The sequence below is a fragment of the Limulus polyphemus genome, unplaced genomic scaffold, assembly GCF_000517525.1.
Source record: "Limulus polyphemus unplaced genomic scaffold, Limulus_polyphemus-2.1.2 Scaffold319, whole genome shotgun sequence".
Taxonomy (NCBI): Eukaryota; Metazoa; Arthropoda; class Merostomata; order Xiphosura; family Limulidae; genus Limulus; species Limulus polyphemus.
Genome location: NW_013665929.1, coordinates 16085 through 36651, shown reverse-complemented (window position 1 = coordinate 36651; position 20567 = coordinate 16085). Strand labels below are relative to the sequence as shown.

Below are 20567 nucleotides of genomic sequence, written 5' to 3'. Positions count from 1 at the left end.
ATAAAAGGAAGGGAAATAGGTGAAATGGAGGAGTTACCCTTCCTAGCTGCTGAAGTTTTGGGGAGGAAGGAACGAGCTGAATAAGGGAGAAGATAGGGGTGTGGTGGTAAAGATTACATGAAATGTCAATGGCAAATAAATCAGACCTTCAACGTCAACAGGCAAAGAGGAGAAGGAAATATGTTTTCAGGGAAAGGTAAAACATAGAACACAAGGAAATAGGTTCAAATGGAGGGAATGGAGGACTACATTAATATCCCAGTCCTGAATACTATGCCGTCTGGGGGAGGGGGGGATGACGAATCCAGAAGGAACAGGGGAAGCATAAACTTGACAGTATCAGGAAAACAAAGGGTATAGGATAAGGCAGCCCAATAACCCGAGACTGAAGACCCTCTAGTCGAAAAGCCCTGTGAGAAACTCAACCACAAGAGCCACAGTAGGACGGTCAGTGGAGAATCCCCAAGTAGTGGACCAACTGTGGAACACCTTCCATTTGTGCTGATACACCTTCATCGAAGAAACACATATGGAATAAGCCAAAAGGAAAGCTACTCAAAGGGAGAAACCTTATATCCTCGCCATGGACCAGATAAAAGCCAGGTGTGAAGATGAAGAACATAAATGGCGGGATGTAGAACCAGTGACCGAGGTTGACAAAGAAGGGAGGGAGACAAGAGAAGGGGTACTGGAGGAAAAAGTTGCAGTTGGTGTAATTATGGAAACCACAGTTGAGCTGAAAAATAGGGATCAATCAGAAAGACTCGACACAGAGTGGTATGGATGAGAGAGACCGCCCAATGAGGTAATCAGATAAGAGGATAAACATAAAGGAATTTGTGGGACCTAAAAACTACTCTGTCAGAAAAAATTGGATAGAGCGGAAAAGGTGATCCACTACAAGATTAAAAGCACCCGGAACTTGACACACAATGAGATGGATGCAGTGCATGTGGTCCCAATATAGGAGATCCAGTGTACAGAAACAGAGAGATCTTGACTGGGTGCCCCTTTGGTGACTGATATGTGCTATCACCATAGAATCATCAGAAGGAAACATCACCAGACAATGTTTGGCAAGAGGAAGAAAGTGATTCAAAGCCCAACAAACCACAAAAAGCTCAAGGATGTTGATATGCAAAGTCTGCTCATCAACAGACCAACAATCTGAAGCCTCTTAGTGATTGACCCATGCACCTCAGCCCTGAACAGTTGTAAATCTGGATGAGGAGGAGGAAGCAGGATGCCCACTGACATATGAGCCTTGTCCAACTACCAAAACAGATCGTCCAACAGGGTATGAGGAATCGTAACAGGAGCTGCCAATGAATCCCGAACAAGGTTCCATTGATCGTGAAGGGCCCACCAAAGGGATCGCATAAGTGCATGACTGAGGGGGACAAGTGGCACCATCGAAGACCACATCCCCAAAAGTGATAGAACCTCTTGAGCAGAAAGTTCCATAGAACAAAGTTGTGGAGAATGTTAAGCCTGACTGAGATGAGTGTCAAAGAGGACACCTAAATAGACAAGATATTGGGTAGAAGAGAGAAACTTCTCCAATGTGATTAACCAGCCCACCCGAGCAGACACGTGAAGGAGCTGACAAGTATGGCTGGCTGGCTTTAATTCAGAATGAGCCAGATAAAACCAGTTGTCCCTATAATGGTGGAATCACAGCCTCAGAGGATGAAGATGGTGGGCAAAAGCTCTGACTACCAGACAGAAAACATAAAGGGGTAGAAGCGAGCCCTAAGGGTAGGGTGAGAAAATGGTAAACCATCCCGTGATGGATGAGCCGAAGATATGAACAAGGCCGTGTTGAGACAGGGATGTGTTGATAAGCATTGGCGACATCCATCTTGGTCATCCATACACACATTGAGAAAACACCCACCATAGAGGGAGAAATGATTTCATGGTAAAACGAGGCAGTTGAATGAATCGATTGAGGAGGGAAAAATCGATGACAGGCCTCCAGTATCCAGGTTTCTTGGGAACAACAAAGAGTCCGAGATAAAAACCTGTTGAAGTATGTAGAACAGGTTCGATAGCCTGTTGAGACAGTAGGTCCTGAACTGCCTTCAATAGACATTTGCTGGTCATTGCATCCTGAGGCAGAGGGAAGAAAATGTGTATAGAAGACACGGAAGGTGGGGAAAGAAATGGGATCACAAATCCTTCCAATAAAATTTTAAGAACCCAGTGATCCTTAACGAAAGGACATCATTAATGAAGAAAATCAGCAAGTTGAGCTCCCAATAGGACCACAACCTACTTAGTAGTCATCGATACTCTTGACAACATGACATGCATTATCAAAGAAAATGACAAGATGAGGCAGGAGGGATAGGTAAGGGTTGTGAAGAAAAAGGATGGGAAACTGTAGTAGGTGCCATATTGGGCTCCAACTGAGACAAATGGGCAACAAGAGTGGAAAGGGTAGACTGTTATTGTACTGATGCAAGTCATGACTCCAAGGGCAGAGTGATCATGTCAAATATGCAACGGCCCAAAAATGAAGCTATACATAAATCCTGAAGATAAGATGCTGGTAAACGGATGCAAGTTAAAATCGCATCACAGCCTAGAAAGTCTCAACAACAGGGAAACCATGTATGCAAAGCTAGAGCCAAAGACAACAAACGAGCCAATGTGGAAGAAAAAAGGGAGAGGATGTCACCAGAAAACCCCTCAGAATTCTGGTGGAGAGCCCCAGAGAGGAGATGGATGGTAGAAAGATACCGTAAAAGAGTATAAGATGAAGGAGAGAAAATTGTGCATGGGTCAGACTTACAGGAGATTCAGGGACTGCCCCCAAACAGGTAAAAATAGAACCTAACACTTGTTGGTCTAGAAAAGGACAGCCTGCATGATGATATGCAAGAGCAAACTGATTCAAAGCCCATGAGTGGTGAGGAATGCTAATCCCATTACTTAATTGTGAGGTAAATTGGTCAGCATGTACCTGAATATCTGGGGAGGGGGAAAACTAAATAGGGATGTGAAGATTAGTCATGTAGTAAGGAAGGATGCAGTTCATAGGAAATAGGGGCAAGGGATAAAACATCACATACCAGAGAAATGAAATCCAAAAAGACCATAGTAGGCCTAACTGACTCCTCAGGAGGGGCATGGGAGGGCACGGCAAAATCCAAAGGTGAAAATAGGCAATCCAAGCCCTCATCAGCCTGAACAGGCTCAGCATGTTTGGTAGGAAGTGGAGCAAGGTCTGGAGATAGAGGCTGACCCATGTAACATTCAATCTCCCTGCACATAAATGCTGATAAATCTCCCACTGGGTCACCCTCACCTGAGGCCTGTGACATAGCACTAGTTGCAGTTGTGAACCCCGAAGTGGTAACATGAACTTCAGAATTGATATCAAGAGGAGTCAACCAAAATCGAAATTATTAATAATAATAATAATAATTGCAACTATAAGGAACTGGGAGTAAACTAAAATGAAGAAACAGTCTTAATAAAGTTGAAAGTAATTTAAGTGAAAGCCACTTCACGAGTATACTAAAGTTGAATGTGAACTTGAAACAAACAAAGGAACATGTCCAAGAACAAGTACAGAAATATATTTTTGTTGTTCTAATGTGTAGGTCCATTTGCTTTTTATTGCCTTTCTAAGGTTCTGTATAATACTGGGTATATAGAACTGTTTTGCTGTAAATCTCAAAATGCTGCACAGCTGTTAGTTAAAGGAACATTAGATACTCACACTTAAAAGAAACTGCCTAGAAGATTATGCTTGTATATCAGTTTCACTATTATTAAATTTAAAAACCATTCCAATTGCATATGCTAGCAGAACATCATTAATTCAACAAGTTTACATGTCACTATTAACATGTGCTACTTTCACAGTTTTTGTTTAAATAGAAATGGACATAGACAGTATATGTTTACTTAACCAGACATTTCATTTTCTTTAATATGATTTGGTAAATTTGAGTTTAATTTCAGTGAAGTATTTTATATAAAAAACAAACACACAGAAAAAAGATATTAACACATTTGTGACAGATACATAAAGACTAAACAAGGAAATCATTGTTAAACTAACCTTTCTTCCATGCTGAACAACCCTATTGTGGCAGGTATGTCCACACTTACAGCGCTTGTTACATTCATAGATTGGTACGCCAGGTTCGACTTTTAAATACCCGTATCGATTATATGCAAACAGGCCTCCAGACTGGGTAGAGCAACAGTTTTTTTGACTTTCAAGGCAACTGTCACATTCACATCCAACAAGTGGATCCTCAGGAATAACAATTCCTTCACTTGGTTTATAATCAGTTATATATGTGAAATTTTCTGGTGGCCCTTCTATGTCCACATGATTTTCAACAATAATGGGAGCACCATCACTAAGCTGATTTATGTCTCTTTCCCATTCTTTCAGCCGTAACAAAACTTCTTTTCGCTTCTCTGCAAAGGCAATTAAAGCAGATTCTGAACCAAAGCTGTTTTCAATCTCCAAGTGTTTCATCATTGTATTTGCATTCTCTTTCATTGTTCCTGAAACTGTAAGCAGCAAGTCTTTTTTTATTTTTTTTGCACTTAGGTTAGAGTTGTAGAAATCTGCAAGTGAGATTCCTCTTAGTTTCAAAATAGTTGCAAGATCATCTGGTGAAGACTTGCAAAGTGTGCTGATTAAATTCTTTATTTTCAATTTTTCAGAATCAGAACTGCTGTCCTCACTTAATTTCCTCTTTCTCCTGAAATAAGAAAAGTTACATTTCTCAATAATAAAAAAACACAGAATATATGCATTAACATACAAAATAAAATGAAAAAAAGAATTTTTTAACATAATATGGTACAATAGGACAGTACTTCCCAAACTCTGTGGTGCAAGATTTTTGCAATTAAGTAATTTTTATTTAGTAATGTAAATTTATTATCAACTTATTATATTTTTAAAATTTCAAACTTTTCTCCTTGATACACAATATAACAGTAATTTCTGCCTGTTTCATTCAAGTTGGTGCCACTAGGACTGCCATACGGACTTATTTACATATGCCGCACAAAGTTTGGGACATTAAAAGTGCGCTGCGAGCTGAAAAAGTTTGAGAAGCACTGAAACAGGAGAAATACAAAACAAAACACAATACATCCACTGGAAATAAAAAAGTAATGAAAGAATAGTTTACACAGAAGATTATTTTTATTATTATTATTATTAGTTTTATTATTTAATCTATAATCTCTACTCTACATAATAGTGAAGAAGATGAGTTAATCTGCAATTCTCCCCTAATAAACTTTAAATATATAACATTGGATAGTATCTATAAAATAAGCATGAACATTGCTCTGAAAGGTCTTTCATACTTATTACACTTCATTACTTTTTACATAACATTGAACATACTATTATGTCCATTACTGTGTATTTTTCAATCCAAGCATTTTGAAACTATTGATAACAGCCAGAAACTTAAGTCGTACTTTTTAAAATACTGAATTCAATACAATCTTTTTTTAAATACATATTTCTATTAAAATGAGATCTAAACAGTAAAGATAAGGCTACAAGCTGTACAGTTCTGAAAGCAAAGGGTCCTGGAATAGGTGCCTACTGGACAGTTGATGCAAGAAACAACTAAGGAATTATTAGAATGGAATATGACCAAATGATCCACCAACAGGGGTAGGAATGGGAACATGTTCAATGAACATCGTAAAGTATGAGCACATTAATATGAAGTGACTACTCGTCTTGTGTCTAAATACCAGAAGTCAGATATTCGTTCAGAGATGTGCCTTAATCAGAAGGATGCACAAGTGAATAATTAGATCCAGTTTGGGAGTAGGTAAAGGAACACCAAAAGTAGTATGGGCATGGTCCAGTCACTATGACAATTCCTCAAGGAGAGGGAAGGTTCATAAATGATGACAACAAATGATGTGTGTGGAACAGGTCTGATAGCATGGTTGTGATGAGGTCCTGGTCCTGTACCACCTCTGATAGACGCTGGCAAATTATGGGATCCTGAGGAGAAGGGAAGAAACAAGTACCTGAGACAAGAGAGGTTGGGCAAGAAATGGAATTTCGAGGCCCTCTGACAAAACCTGAAGAACCCAAACATCAGTGATGAAAGGATGTCACCGATGAACGAAGGCTGCAAGTTGAGCTCCCACTAGGTAGTCACTGGAACTATTGGTAGCATACTGTGTGTCATCAAGAAAAACTACAAGATGTGGCACTGTGAGGAGGGACAAGTAAGGGTTAGGAAGGGGAAGGATGGGAAACAGGAATTGGCACTACACTCGGCTCCAAGACAAATGGGCTACTAGATGGGAAGGGTAGATTGTTGCTGGACAGATACCATCCGAGACTCCATGGACTCTGGGGCCATATCAAAGACAAGACATCTTAAAAACAGAGCCATATACAAATCCCAGACATAAGGAGCAGGTAAATGGGTTCTAGATAAAACAGCATCACAACCTGAAAGGCCCCAGGAACAAATAAATCACATTTCTAAAGCTAGAGCCTCAGACGACAAGTGAGCCAACGTAGAGGTAAGGAAAAAGAAGATGTCCCCAGAAAATTCCTCAGGATTTCTGTGAAGAGCCTCAGACAGGAGATAGATTGTGGAAAGGTATCACAAAAGACTCATGAGGGTAAGACAGAGGATGGAAAATTGGGCGTGGGTGAGACTAACAGGAGATTTGGGGCCCTCCTACCAAAAAAGGTAAAAACCAAACCCAACAGTTGTTGGTTGAGATATGGACAGTCAGACCTACGATATGCGAGAGCAGACTGATCCAAATCTCAACCGAGAGGCGAATTGTTCAGCATGAACCCGAATGTCAGGGGACAAAGGAAATACCAAATAAGGTTTAGAATATTTATACAGTAATGAAGGACACAGGTCATAAGATATAGGAGCAAGGGATAAAACATCACATAACTGAGAAATAAAGTCCGAACAGATTCCAATAGGGGGGGGGGGGTGCAGAAGGCTTGTGGCACGTGTAATAAAAAAGTCTGTATAAAGAGAGCAGCGATGAATGAGAATAGCTAATACTGTGATCAGAAGGAAGTATCATATCAGAAGTTTAAAAATATGAAACAAATACAAAAAATACATTCTTTTTTTCTAGAATGAAAGCAGACTGTAAGAGAGAATTACAATTATTTATCCTAAACAGCCTCAGACTCATAACAACTCAAACCTATTTTTCAGTTGATTTTCTTTTCTTGCCCTTTGATCACTCTCTAACTAGTGAAACAAAGCAATAAATTACCCAGTGAGAGCTTAGTGCAAGTTACAGTAAAGTATTAAGTTACATCATGCAGAAAGAAGCCCACAATAAAAATTTTTATTACTTAGCCTAATAAATTTCTAATTTTAACATATTAATACCTTTTGTTAAAAGGTATATAATAATAAATAAAAAATATATACATAAAAACCAAGAAAATTTGTACTTACTTTAGCTTCGAGACCTTTAGTAAGCCTATTATTTTCTCACTATATTGTAGCTTTCAAATATGCATTTTAGAACAACAACAACAAAATACATCAGCTGCAAAATTGAAATGTCCTAAAATACACTAATATACCTGACTTTCTATCTAACCTATAAATACCTATCATTACTTCAGTACAAACACATCAAGCTCTAATGTTGAATTATCAGATCCTACTGCTAAAACAAAACAGACAATATATTATTTAGACAACTGTCAATCTTTGTAGTATAGAATTTGCTCTTTCTATTGGTTATGAACATGATCAACAGCAATGTCAGAGAATTATAGGTATTTCTTAAAAGACAGAATATATGGGAGAGACATGTTAGGTGTTTGAAAAATATAGTGATACCTCAGTAAAGCAAGAGGTTGAAATTTTATATTCTGGCTTGTCAACTTCTGTAGTGCATGTTTCTATGTGGAAGAACAATCTGAAGCCCTTGTAGGAAAGAGAAAAATCTATAAATGAGAAGTCACATGACTCTGAGAGGTACAGATTAAGAATGTATGAATGATAAATCTAACTGGTTTCCATAATCAGGTATAATATGTCACTTTTTTCACATGGGATATTAACTTCAGATCACATGACTGGGAGAAGTGCCATTAAACTTCATCTCTAAAGCTCTCACTTTACTCTTTTTTTAACATAAAAAACAAGAAATTAAATATTTAACCAATCTTTTTTTTCTTGCTGTCAGTTTTCGAAGAGAGTTAACCCTAAGTTTTTATACTATAGAGAGTAAAGCATGTAATATCTTTTATTTAATTAAATAATGCACCAAATAATATAGACTAATAACATGCAAATAGTAGACAAATTCTCTCACCTCTTAAAAGATTTCTGGCTTTCTAACTATGCGACAAGAATCGTTACAAATTCATCTAAACTAGTCGTTAATTTTTTCACAGAAACGACGTTGGTACCCTGAGTGAAATTGTCATCTAACTGTTCAGAACATAACATTATACAATACATCATTTGATAGATGAAAACCTTGACTTTCTATTGATTATAGGTAATATATAATGAAATGTATGATAGAACTATCAACGAATTCTGAAAGAGAGGATGTGACAAGTGGGTGTAGCAGGAGAGGTCTGATTTTCTATTAGATGGCTCTGTAACCAAACAAAATTGAAGGCTATAAAAATTATGGTCTGAGCAATAATGATTTTATAGATAGTATTTTACATTTAATTTCGTACAATTTTGAGGGGTGATGGATAAAGTAGGGATGATGACATGCTAAAACAAAATGTGTGTCACACTAGTGGAAATTCAGGATTTTTTAATATATTTCCTTGTACAATTAAGAACTTAAAACTTATATACTATTCAAATATGGATTATTAGCTAAGATTTTATGCTATTCTAATTGGTATAACATAAACAAAAAGTAGTTTAATAAACTTTTAATGTAAGACACTAAAACCTTGTGTCATCGCAGTAAAGGATACCTGTGGCGATAGGGTTAAAGATTAGTTTAACTTAAATGTGAATGGCAAGCTAGGTAGAATTCTACTGGCACAAACATAAGTTACATAATATACATCAAATCTTACAACTGCATAAGTTATATAATATACATCAAATCTTACATGTTCTCCCTATTGCTGTGGAACTTCTTTAATAACATCTGGCAGCCAACAAGATTTTTAAAAGGTTCCCATGTGTTAAAATCATCATGCCAATTTTTCCACTTCACGAAATACCATCCTTTTCCCTGTTAATTTTGGAAAAGAAAACAGATTTTTATCATCAACTTCCTTAAAAAAAATAAAAACATGATACATAAATACGTTTAGGGATTTAAAAAAATTATCAAAAGTAATTTGTTAATGGAATAGAATCTTTACCAATTAAACTACCACACCTGGAATGGTGTAAATCTGACATCACTGGTTATTAAAATGTTTTTTTTCTTGTTTGTCTGTTTGCTCTAGACTGAAATTCATAATTGCTGTTTTTTACATTTTTTGTTAAAGATGCTTTGGTTTCTATAAACCCTAAAATATATTAAATAACAAGATTAAATATATAAAGTACTCACTGGTTAAAATAAGGTTTCCTTTATAAAAAGAATAATTAAAATATCACAAAGAAAAATTTTAAGCTTAAAAAGAACACAAGGTTAAAAATCCAAATGTGAAGAATCATAAAAATACTGCATTGCTTCTATAAATTTCTTTGAAATGAAGTAACGACTGGATTAAGTCACAAGTAATAATCAAGTAAAATGTCAGTAATGTGTATCAAAGGATCTCAGTTCGAAAACTATACATGACATAAACAGTCATCTATAAATGAAACTAGTCTTTTTTTTCATGTTTTAAAAAATGACTGGATTAAGTCACAAGTAATAATCAAGTGATCATCTGAATAACTAGACTCAAGATAAACCTAATGTAATTGCAAGCAGCTTACAGATGTCTACATTGTAACAACTGTAAGCAATCATGCTAAGCACAGTTGTCCTTAATTTTCAGAATAGATAGTAAAATACAGAAAGTTCAAATTTAATATTCTTGGGTTGGCAATGAAATAATGAGTTTTCCATGTTAGGAGAAACTTGTATTCATTATTTTTTTCTGTAGATTCTTCTTTCTTTAACTGATTGAAATATGTCTATAACTGTTCAGTTATTGAAGAATGTACATTTGAGTGTAAATAATTAAAATAATAACATTTCAATGTTAAGATTTGTACTAATTATTTCTTATATAGATTTTGATTTCTTTTTAACTGGATGACATCATGTATCTATTAGTGTTTAGTTATTTAAAACTGTGGATTTAGTTCCACTATGCTATTAAAGTAACTGTTCATAAAAACATTTTTAAATATTTTATATTTGTACCTCCTTTATAATTACCTTTTCTCAGAACGTAAAAAAAAAATTACTCCCTGATGGCTATGTTGAAAGCTTAAAGAGATTATAACATTAAACTTTGGAAAGGTCAAACTCTACCATAGCCACAGAACAGATAGCTCACCGTACAGCCTTGTGCTTAAAACAAACTCAGCAAAATTAATTATATATTTTTTCTGGTCATAAAACTTCTAATAAGGTTTTAAAACTTGTGATCTCTGAAATTTATACACAGCAAAAACTGTACTATCTTTGGTGTTTACTGAAATTTTATATTTGTTTGTTGAATTTTGCCCAAAGCTAATTCAGGGCCATGTGCCCTAGTTGTCCTCAATTTTGAAGTTACAGACAAGAGGGAAGACAGCTAGTCAACACCACCCACTGCTAACTCTTGGGCTACTCGTTACCAGTGAATAGTGGATTAACCATCAAATTATAATGCCCAATAGTGCTGAAAAAGCAGGCATGTTCAGCTACAGGTTTTGGTCCCACAACCCACATATTGAAGTCGAACACCATAACCAATTATGACTCAAAAAAGAAAGCCAAATAATGATTATTTCAAATATAGGCATGTGTTAAAAAAGGCAAACTTACCTGATCTTTAACATAGTCCACTATATCTTCCACTTCAAAAATATCTGCAATTGAACAAAACTTGTTAAATTTTAACCACGAGTATGTAAACTATTAGCCTTGCATACTTTAATCATTTACAAGCCTGTTTTACATTATCACAAGCAAGCTTTCCTTTAAGCCTTTCCATAGATCCAAAGTAGACCCAATTTAAGTGCCTTATAACTCATTAAATACCCAGGTTTTGAAAGCATTGCTTGATGTGGTTTCGCTTACTAGATAAGATGATCAGTTTGTCATTTTTGATCACATCATTCAGCACAAAATGCTTTTGTACTAGAGGTGTTACATTACCTTATCATGTTATGTTTTCCCAGCTTTAAAAGTAAAACTAAAAACTAATATTTTTACTTATAAAAAAAACCTTTTTCATAATTTTCTAGCTTAATTTTGATATTATAACACAAATTGCACAAATATGCTTGACATCAGGTTTTAACAGAAAACAGCTTGAGGTAAACAAGTTCATTTTACAGTCATGTACCAGATCTTACAAAAAAAAGACACTAGATTACAAGTGTTATAATTTTCCAACACTGAAAATGTATTTCCAACAGATACTTACTTCCACTCACACACACAGCTATTCTCCTTCAGTGCTGCCCTCTATTAGCAAATATTTTTTGCATGCCACAAGCCTTTCACTCCCACACACACACCTCGATTCACATAGTTTTACTGATTCTCACATGTAAATCATTATGCAACAAACCACCACCAATAATAAAGTCACACATCCACGTGACACATATGACTCCCTCTATGCTCTTCTACCTAACTACCACTTTGAGTTTAGGCAGAAATGTAAGCACCAGTTAACTGTGGGGAGGAAGGGTACGAAGTGTGAGTGGAAGTAAGTATGCGTCGGAAATACATTTTCAGTGTAGGAAAATTATTACTTCTGACAAAGTACCTTACTTCCACTCACATACATAGCTAGAATCCCACATTGAAGAGATGGTGGGACATGTGCGAGAGAGAAAGAAGAAGCATCCTTCAAAAACATCTGAAGGACACCCTAATGAGGGAAATGTCTAATAAGAGGATTATACGTGGGAGACCGCACCACTTTTATACCAGGTATACCCCTCGCCCTGATGTAGAAAAGATGTGACAGATTTGGGCAGAAAATTGTAAGGAGCACATCTCAGTGGGAAATAAAATGGTTGGATAGTGATCCTAGCCACAATATATTATAATTTAAATCTCCCTGGTGAACAGAATGTGGGTAAAATAAGGGATGTGCCCCAAGGAGTAGAGTGGCTAGGGCACAATGGATCAGACATGGCAAGTCTACTGTGTCCAAAACTCGACTGCTGGGAACCGACATGTATGCAGGGGTAGGATGAGGATCATACCATCTACACTTTAAGTTCAGCTGATCATATGGATAAATCTTACCACCAATCTGTGAACAGGGCACAAGTGAAAAGGGTGAAATAACATGCACTCAAATCAAACAGATTAGAATCACCTCAAACATAGTAACATCCTCAATATAAAGACATTGAGGGGTAATGCTAGAGGAAGAAGCAGAACAAGCAATAAGTGCACCCACCGGGACCCACAATACTGCAGTAGTGCACTCAAGGCAAATTGAGTGAGGAGCCAGGGGCATCCAGAGCACATGTGTGAGAACTTAGGTTGATTGGTTCAGCTCTAAATCCAAAACCCAACTGCCGGGAACTGACTTACATGCAGGGGTAGAAAGAGGGATCACAATCATTATTACAGTGCACTCCAAAGCTACAACATCCTCTTGGCCAAACCCATGAAGAGATGGAGCATCCATTTGGAGGACATATCATCTACACCCTACTCTAAACTGAATGGAGCTTTTATTGTTTATATTGTATATCTCTCATTCAAGAGGATACATCCATGGTCCAACACCCCAGTAGCTTGGAATTGGAAAATGGTAAGGACTATCTTAGTCATCTGGAAACAAAGGGGGTAGGGGGGTGCAGTGGAGAGTCTGGAGGAATGTTCACACCAAAGACAGTGCAATGGGTGATCACAAAATCCTAATTTGAAAAGCAGACCAAGCCTGATTTATTCAATCTAAAGAATGGCACAGATGGGCAGCAATCCACTTTTGCTACTAAATGCAGTCCTTGGGAAGAAAATTGATGGAAGGAAAAAACTAAAGTTATAAACTGGATCTAATCCTGTCTGAACATATTGACAGACAGGGCAAGTGGATGATGAACTAGAGACCAAAAACAAAAGAAAGAGGTAACTTGGAATCGAGAAAGGACTCAAATGCTTTCTGTGAAGGATTATCTCATAGAAGACAGAGCCCCTGAATATTTGAGGATCAAGAGGCTACTCCTTAGGAAAAAGTGTGTAAAAACTGGAAAGGCAATCTGTAACAATGACAAAAACACCTGGAACACAACACACCAGGAAACATATGTCAAGTGTGTGGGTTCAAAAAGGTAGATCCACTGTACCACAAAGGGAACAAGAACAAGTGCTCCCTCGGTGATTGATATAAGCCACCACCATAGAATAGTTGGAATAAAACATAATTAGTCAAATTGAATTAAGGGGAAGAAAGTGAACTAAAGCACGTCGGACTAGTGGTAGTCATGCCCACCAACTATGGAGATGAGCATCAGGGAAGAGAAACAAATCCTGGGGAGGGGGAGTAAGCAGCAAACACGACAACTTGAAGGATATGTTCAACCACCAATGCATCTAGTCAAAGAAGGAAGGAGGACAGTTAAGAGAATAATCTAAAGGAATGCTAGCAAAAGACTATGGGTTATGCAGTGTCTCCTGAAAAGATTGCAAGTGAGCCAGATTCAAAGGGAGAAGTGCTTCCATGGATGCCATATCCCCCAATGCATTAGAATCTTGATAGCAGTAAGATAGTGAACTGTAATGCCATGGATAACAGCAAGTTCTATCAAATGCATTCAAGGAGGTAAATGGATGATCCCAACGGAGATGGGTGTTTAAAAAGACACTCCCCAAATAGACGAGACTATTAGATGGGCAACTATCCAAGCTGCCTGTGTAAGAAGCAGATGAGTATGTTATAACCATCCCCATTCAGAAGGAGCTAATCAAAACCAGACGTCCAAGTAGTGGTGTTAGTACCATCCCCCAAAATCCAGAAGTCGGATAAAACGCAGACCACCTGACAAAAGACATATGGAACCAAAACAAGTCTGAAGAGCAAGGCACAAATCTGGTGCCAAATCACGTGGTGAAAAAAACCTAAGATAGCATCCTGAGAAATGAAAATTAAGAACATGTACTGTCGACATTCTCAGTCCTATAGAAATTGCCCACCTTATTATGATCAAAGACTACATATCAAAACAGGGAAGATCCAAGAAGTGATTGTAGTGGGACCGATCGATCCAGAACTCCAATCAGCACCGAGCATACACGACGAATGGAGAAACCTGTAGGTAGGACAGGTAAAGGACGGAAAAGTGCCGGACATGGAACATGAAGAAAGATGGCAATGGCTCAAAATGAAACAAAAGAGCAACCAAAAAGAAAAAAAGAACTGAAGATGGCAAATGCCCCAACATAGAGGAAAGGAGGAGGAGGTATCCCGCAAAAATCCCCTAGATATAGGTGGATCTCCTAAGAAAGGAGGTGTAAGGCAGACATTTCCTGTAGGAGAGTTGATAGGATAAGATGAAGCTTGAAAACTAGGTGGAGGATACAATGGATAGGATTAACAGAGACTGCCCCCATACAGGCAGCAGAGATTCTAAATATATAGAATCAAAAAGAAAATATTTCTGATGATAAGCTAAGGTAAAATGAACCAAAGCCTGTGTAAGGTGAGGCATGCAAGTACCCTCTTCCAAAAGAGACAAAAATGCTCATCATGAAACAATGTCTGGAGAAGAAGGGGAAAATTATACTGTGAAACATGTCTAAAAAAAGAATGAGGTAGGCAAAGCAGATTCTGCAGTAGAGGCCTGGAAATGCAAGCTATAATCAGGTGGAGGAAAACTGACAAAATCTAAGTCGCCCGAAATGAGTTCAGCAGTTGTTAGAGGAAGGCGAGCAATATCAGGAGAAGGTAGGGCAAACCCCAGCCCACAGGAGTCCTCACAAACTAAATTAATTGTAAGAAGTATACATTATAAAGAATTATGAAAATGAAATAGTCATTATAATGTAAATATAAGTAATGTGTAGTGAAATAAACATATGTATTAGATGTTAAGTGTTGAAGAAAACAAGATATTTAACCTAATTATTGATTTACCCATAAGAAGAACTACAGGTAAACCAAAAATAACACACTTGTTAAGCCTAATCAAACTGTGCAGGACAAAGTATATCACTAAGCTCTAATATAAAAACCCTAACCTAACAATAAATATGTACAATATCATGTAAAGAAGTTTGTGCAAACCCCAGCTCCACACAAACAAAGTTAGTATGGAGAAGTATAAAAGATAAATAACAACAAAAATGAAATAGACTTTATATTGTAAAATTAAGTAAGTATGTATTGACAATAACATATGTATGAGATGTGATGTTTTGAAGAGAAACAATATAATTAACCTAATTTACAATATACCAGTAAGATGAATTACAGGTAATCCTAAAATAATCAGACCCATGTTAAGCCTAATCTAACATTACAAGACAAAGGTTACAACTAAGCTCTAATTTCAAACCTGAACTTGACTATGAATATTGACCAATATAACTAAACGTATGATGTTGAACCCAAATAACTACAGATAATAATAATATTAATAGTAAAAATATTCAAAAAACATAACAGCATAACATCTTATCTTTCCAATGTCAGCAGACTGTATTTCAAAATGTGGGCCCTCAAATTCGAGTTGAAGCCCAACAAAAGTCAGATCATTGGATGATCAATCTCCAAACAAAGTAAAGCTGATAATTCCCCAGTCAAGGACCATCATGTGAAGCTTGTGTAAATGTGCTGATAGAAGATATAACCTCCGAAATAGTAACTTAAAATTTGGATTTCATAATTCAAAATTAATGACCAAACACAACCGTGTTGGCAGAAAGAAATAAATAGTAGATAAAAATTTGTAATGAAGTATTAAGTTCCATAACTGAATGAAAATAGAAAATAATTCCACTTTGGACTAAGTTACAAATATCACTATTGTATAATAAATAGTAAACTTGTTAAGAGAAATTGATACGAAGATATGAAACATAAACTTGAAGAGAGCACAAACTAAACATCTGAACACGAGCACAGCCAAATGAGAAGTGACAGTTAGGTAGAATAGCATGGGTGTGTGTGGCACTACTATTGGTGAAGGTTTGTTGCATGATGATTTGCATGCAAGAATCAGTTAAACCATGTGAATTGAGGGGTGCATGGGAATGAAAGGCTTGCGGCTTGCAAAAATATTTTGCAAATATGGGACAGCATTGAAGGAGCAAAGCTATGTATGTCAGTGGAAGGAATGTACCTTGTCAATTTTTAAGGTTTTTCTACAACTGGTGTTAGTGTTCAAAGCTATTTCTGAACATTACTTGCAAATAATCCTAAAATGACACAAATGTAGAACACAAGTTCAAAAGTAAGTAGTCAGCATACTTGTTGCACAACATTTGATTTTCATCTTGTTTCAACCAGTGTGTATTTATCTATCATTCTCCAACCATAAATCTTAAAAACAGCACTTTCTTATTGTCTCAAGAAACAAAAAGTTTTCAGGCACTTTAAAGTCAATATTCATTATGTATGACACAATTATTTCTACTATAGTAAAGAACAGCCAGTCAAGCAAACTGTCTGATTTGAATCTGGGATGTTTAACCTGAAACCTAACTAATCAGTGATGATATCAATGGATACCTATTGTAATCCAGTACACTAAGAGGCTTTACTTTTCAAATATGCCACAAAAATAAAAGTAATATATATATATTAATTGCCAGTTTTACATAATACAGATACTTAATGGAAAACATACTTGAAAATATTATAAAAATATTTCATTTCAAATATCTTATAGCATTGACTGCATACTGAAATTCTGACAAAAGAGATTATGTGGAATAAATGTTTACTCATAGTGAACAATTAAATTTTCTTGCATTTGGTGGTAAAATGTCAGTAATGTGTATCAAAGGAACTCAGTTCGAAAACTATACATGACATAGACAGTCATCTAGAAATAAAACTAGTCTTTTTTTAATGTTTTATAATCACTAGAAGTTGACAAAATTAAGGAAAACACTAAAATAATACAAAAAACAAATTTTTCAATTTCATAGTTTGCTTTAAATTCTAGACTTTTTTTCAAGACTTAAATAAAACAAATTTCAGAGCTTTTCAAGGTATTTATTTCTAGAGCTAAATTTCAATGCTTTTTAAGGCTCTGCAAACCTTGATATACTAGCCTTCTATTTCTAATATTTCTGTGTATGAATACTCATCAGTTACTAACTGAAATTCAATTATCAAAATGTATAGCTTCTTGCATTTTTTTAAAAAAGCTTTCCAAATAAAAATGGCAGTGACTAAGTATTTAAAAAATACAGAAACTTCCAGAACGTTACCTTAACAAATTTACCATTTGCCATCAGTTTTACCACAGTTTTATCATTGCCACATGACATTAAACACCTAGAAAGGTATCAAAACATGTGGCATGATATGTCTTGCATGCTTAAATGGGTAATTAGAATACACTAATGTGAAACTGCTTCATTAGATTATAATGATTAAGCTTATTTTATCAAATTGGCAAAGAGGTTGTTTGCTTGACATATATGACAAGAGTTTTATCTAAACAATTAGAAAAGTTTGTAAGAGTTAAAACTATGTGCACAAGTGAGGGTCAAATTGTGCATGTCATGACCTTTTACACATATTCAAAATTTAATTAGGCTATTTTATTATCAATGTATATCAATAAACTTAGCTACTTAGATAAATTATTGTAATTTTCTGTTACCATCTGCAGTCATTATAGAAAGATAAAAGGGTACTTTTAATTTATTCCATTTTTCTTTATGGTGATTGCAAGGTCAATCAAAAGGACCAAACCAAAACAGTGTTAGGGTTGAGAAAATAACTAATTATTTTGTAAATTGAATTTATGTAAATTAAATTAAAGGTTATGTTACATTAAAGGTTATGTAAATTAAATCTGAAAACTGTAAGAAGACATTAAGTATTTTCATTCTTAACATACAAATTACCTTGCAATCATACAAGCAGAGTCCGAGTCAGACTAATTAAATTCAAAGACAAATCTTTAATAGAAATTCTTTATTAAAAATTCTGATTTTTTTTGTGTACAACATACTTGTAATGATTATTAAAAGTTTTGCTCACCACTAGCCTTAATATTCCCACCTATCCTCATGTCTTTATACATAGTATAGCTGCACTGTAGCATGCAAATAACATTGTAGCAACCCTCCACCAATAAGTGACACACCCTCCTAGCACAGCTGACTCCTTTTATACTGCAGAGTACTTTCATCACTTTGAAATTAGTCAAAAGAAAGCACCAGAAGTAGGGAGAACAAGTAGGAAGTGTGCAAGGAAGCAAGTATTTATTGGAAATACATTTTCAGTGCAGGAAAATTATAACTCCCAATATGATGCATTACCTATTCTCACATAATAGCTAGAGTCCCACATTCAAACAGAGGAGGGACCAGTGCAAAAGTTACCAAGCTAAGAACTCTTAAGAAGGCACCTGTAGAGAACCCATGGAGTGTGATACCTTAATATATAAGGTCACACCCATGGGAAACCACAACCCATCCATACCAGGTACACTCTTCACCCATCGCAAAGATACGTGAAGAGAGTCCAGATCATCTCGCAAGGGACCAGATAAAATCCACAGGTGAAGTCAGTGTATGGTGATAGCAGAATGAATTATGGTGGATCGAGGTTGATGGAGAAGGGATCGGCAAAGTGAAAGAGGTAAGGGAGGGGACAAATGAAGAAAGATCACAATTGAAATGGTCAAGCAGGCCAGAATGGGGCAATGAGAAGGACACGACACAGAGTGGTTTGGATCAAGGAGAGAACAAAGGGAGAGAAGATGGATAGGAGGATAGACCTAAAGGTTGGTCCAATTCTAACTTAAAGCATCTACAATCAAAGCTTAAAGATGTGAGACCAGAGACCAAAAGAGGACATTTTGGTACTAAGATGGATGGCAAATGTATCTAGAAGAGGAACGCCAAACTGGGAGAATAACCACTGAAAAACTTGGGGAGCAAGAAACCCATCCATAAGTAGAATCTTGTCCAAACGAAATAACAGATCTGCTACAAGATTCAGAGCACCCAGTCAAGAAGGCAGACTTGCTAAGACTGGGCCCAGAAAAGCAGATTCAGCATTTGAAAGAAAAGCAAATGTGAACATGTGCCCCTATGTCAATAGATGTAAGAGACAATGGTCGAATTGTTAGAATGGACCATGATCAAATGGCTCCATACCAAAGGTATAAAATGATCTAAGGTGTGACAAACTGCAAAAGGTTCCAATAGAATAATGTGGAGGGAAGATTCGACCACTGTCCAATGACCTGCAATCTTCTGAGAACCCATATACACTCCCCATCCCATAAGAGATGCATCTGTGAACAGGTGCCAAACAGGACAGAAAGGAAGCAGAAGAATGCTAGCTGAGGTTTTTGTCTCTGTTGTGCCACCAGCCAAAGTCTATTGGAAGGAAAAAGAGAGAGGAGGATAGAATCCAAGGGATCCCAAATGAGATTCCAATGATCGTGCAACATCCACTGAAGACCACATGTGTGCATGACACCTAAGTATAAGGGATTCCATGAATCCCCAGATCTCCAAAAGAGATAGAATCTCATGCACAGGGAGAAAAGGAGAGGATTTGACTTTGAAAACCAAAAACTCCATCAATCTCAAAAGAAGAGAAGGGTGGGCCCTGCAGAGGAAAGTGTTGAAAAACACCCACAAATGGATAAGATATTGAGTGGGATTGAGATAGGACTTTTACAACTTAACTAGCCATCTCACACAAGCAGCATCCTGTAGGAGGAAATGTAAAGGAGTGGGAGAGAATTGTTGGAACAGAGCTAAAAGTAGCCAGTCGTCCATGTGCTGATGGAACCTTTGTCGTGAAGATGGTGACCAAAGGCACTAATCACATGACATAAGACATACGGCACCAATGGCAAAAAAAGGTAAAGTGTAAAATTGGAAAACAAGACCTCTGTGAACAAAACTAAGGTAATTTCTGGAGACTGGAGAGGTAGCAATATGAAGCTATGCATCCAATACTTCACCCTTCACCATTCAGAGACCTACAGTTAACACCCACTTAAATGTGAGGAAAGACTCCAAGGGGAACCGAGAAAGGTCAATGAAATGATTCAGGATGAATAGGTCAAGGGTAAGATACCAATCCCCAGTCTTTTGAGAATCACAAATGCCAGGAATAGAACCCCGGAGAAGAGTGATGTACTTGTTCAACAGTGTCCTTGTGTAAAAGATCTTGAACCACTTCTGAGAGATGCTGGCATAAAATGGTATCCCTTGGAGGAGAGAAGAAAATGCAATGAATAGATAAA

General features: G+C 36.6%; 1 protein-coding gene across 2 annotated transcripts in view; it reads right to left on the bottom strand.

Annotated features, from left to right (window-relative positions):
• The window catches only part of LOC106457344 (histone-lysine N-methyltransferase SUV39H1-like), a 59626-nt gene that overhangs the window by 24213 nt on the left and 14846 nt on the right, over positions 1-20567 (bottom strand). For both annotated transcript variants that reach the window (XM_013916745.2, XM_022383225.1), the window contains exons 3-5: positions 10975-11018; positions 9107-9231; positions 4076-4733 (exon numbers count right to left, since the gene is read on the bottom strand). In XM_013916745.2, the coding sequence (XP_013772199.1) occupies positions 4076-4733; positions 9107-9231; positions 10975-11018 (827 nt within the window). The remainder of the gene's footprint in view (positions 1-4075; positions 4734-9106; positions 9232-10974; positions 11019-20567) is intronic.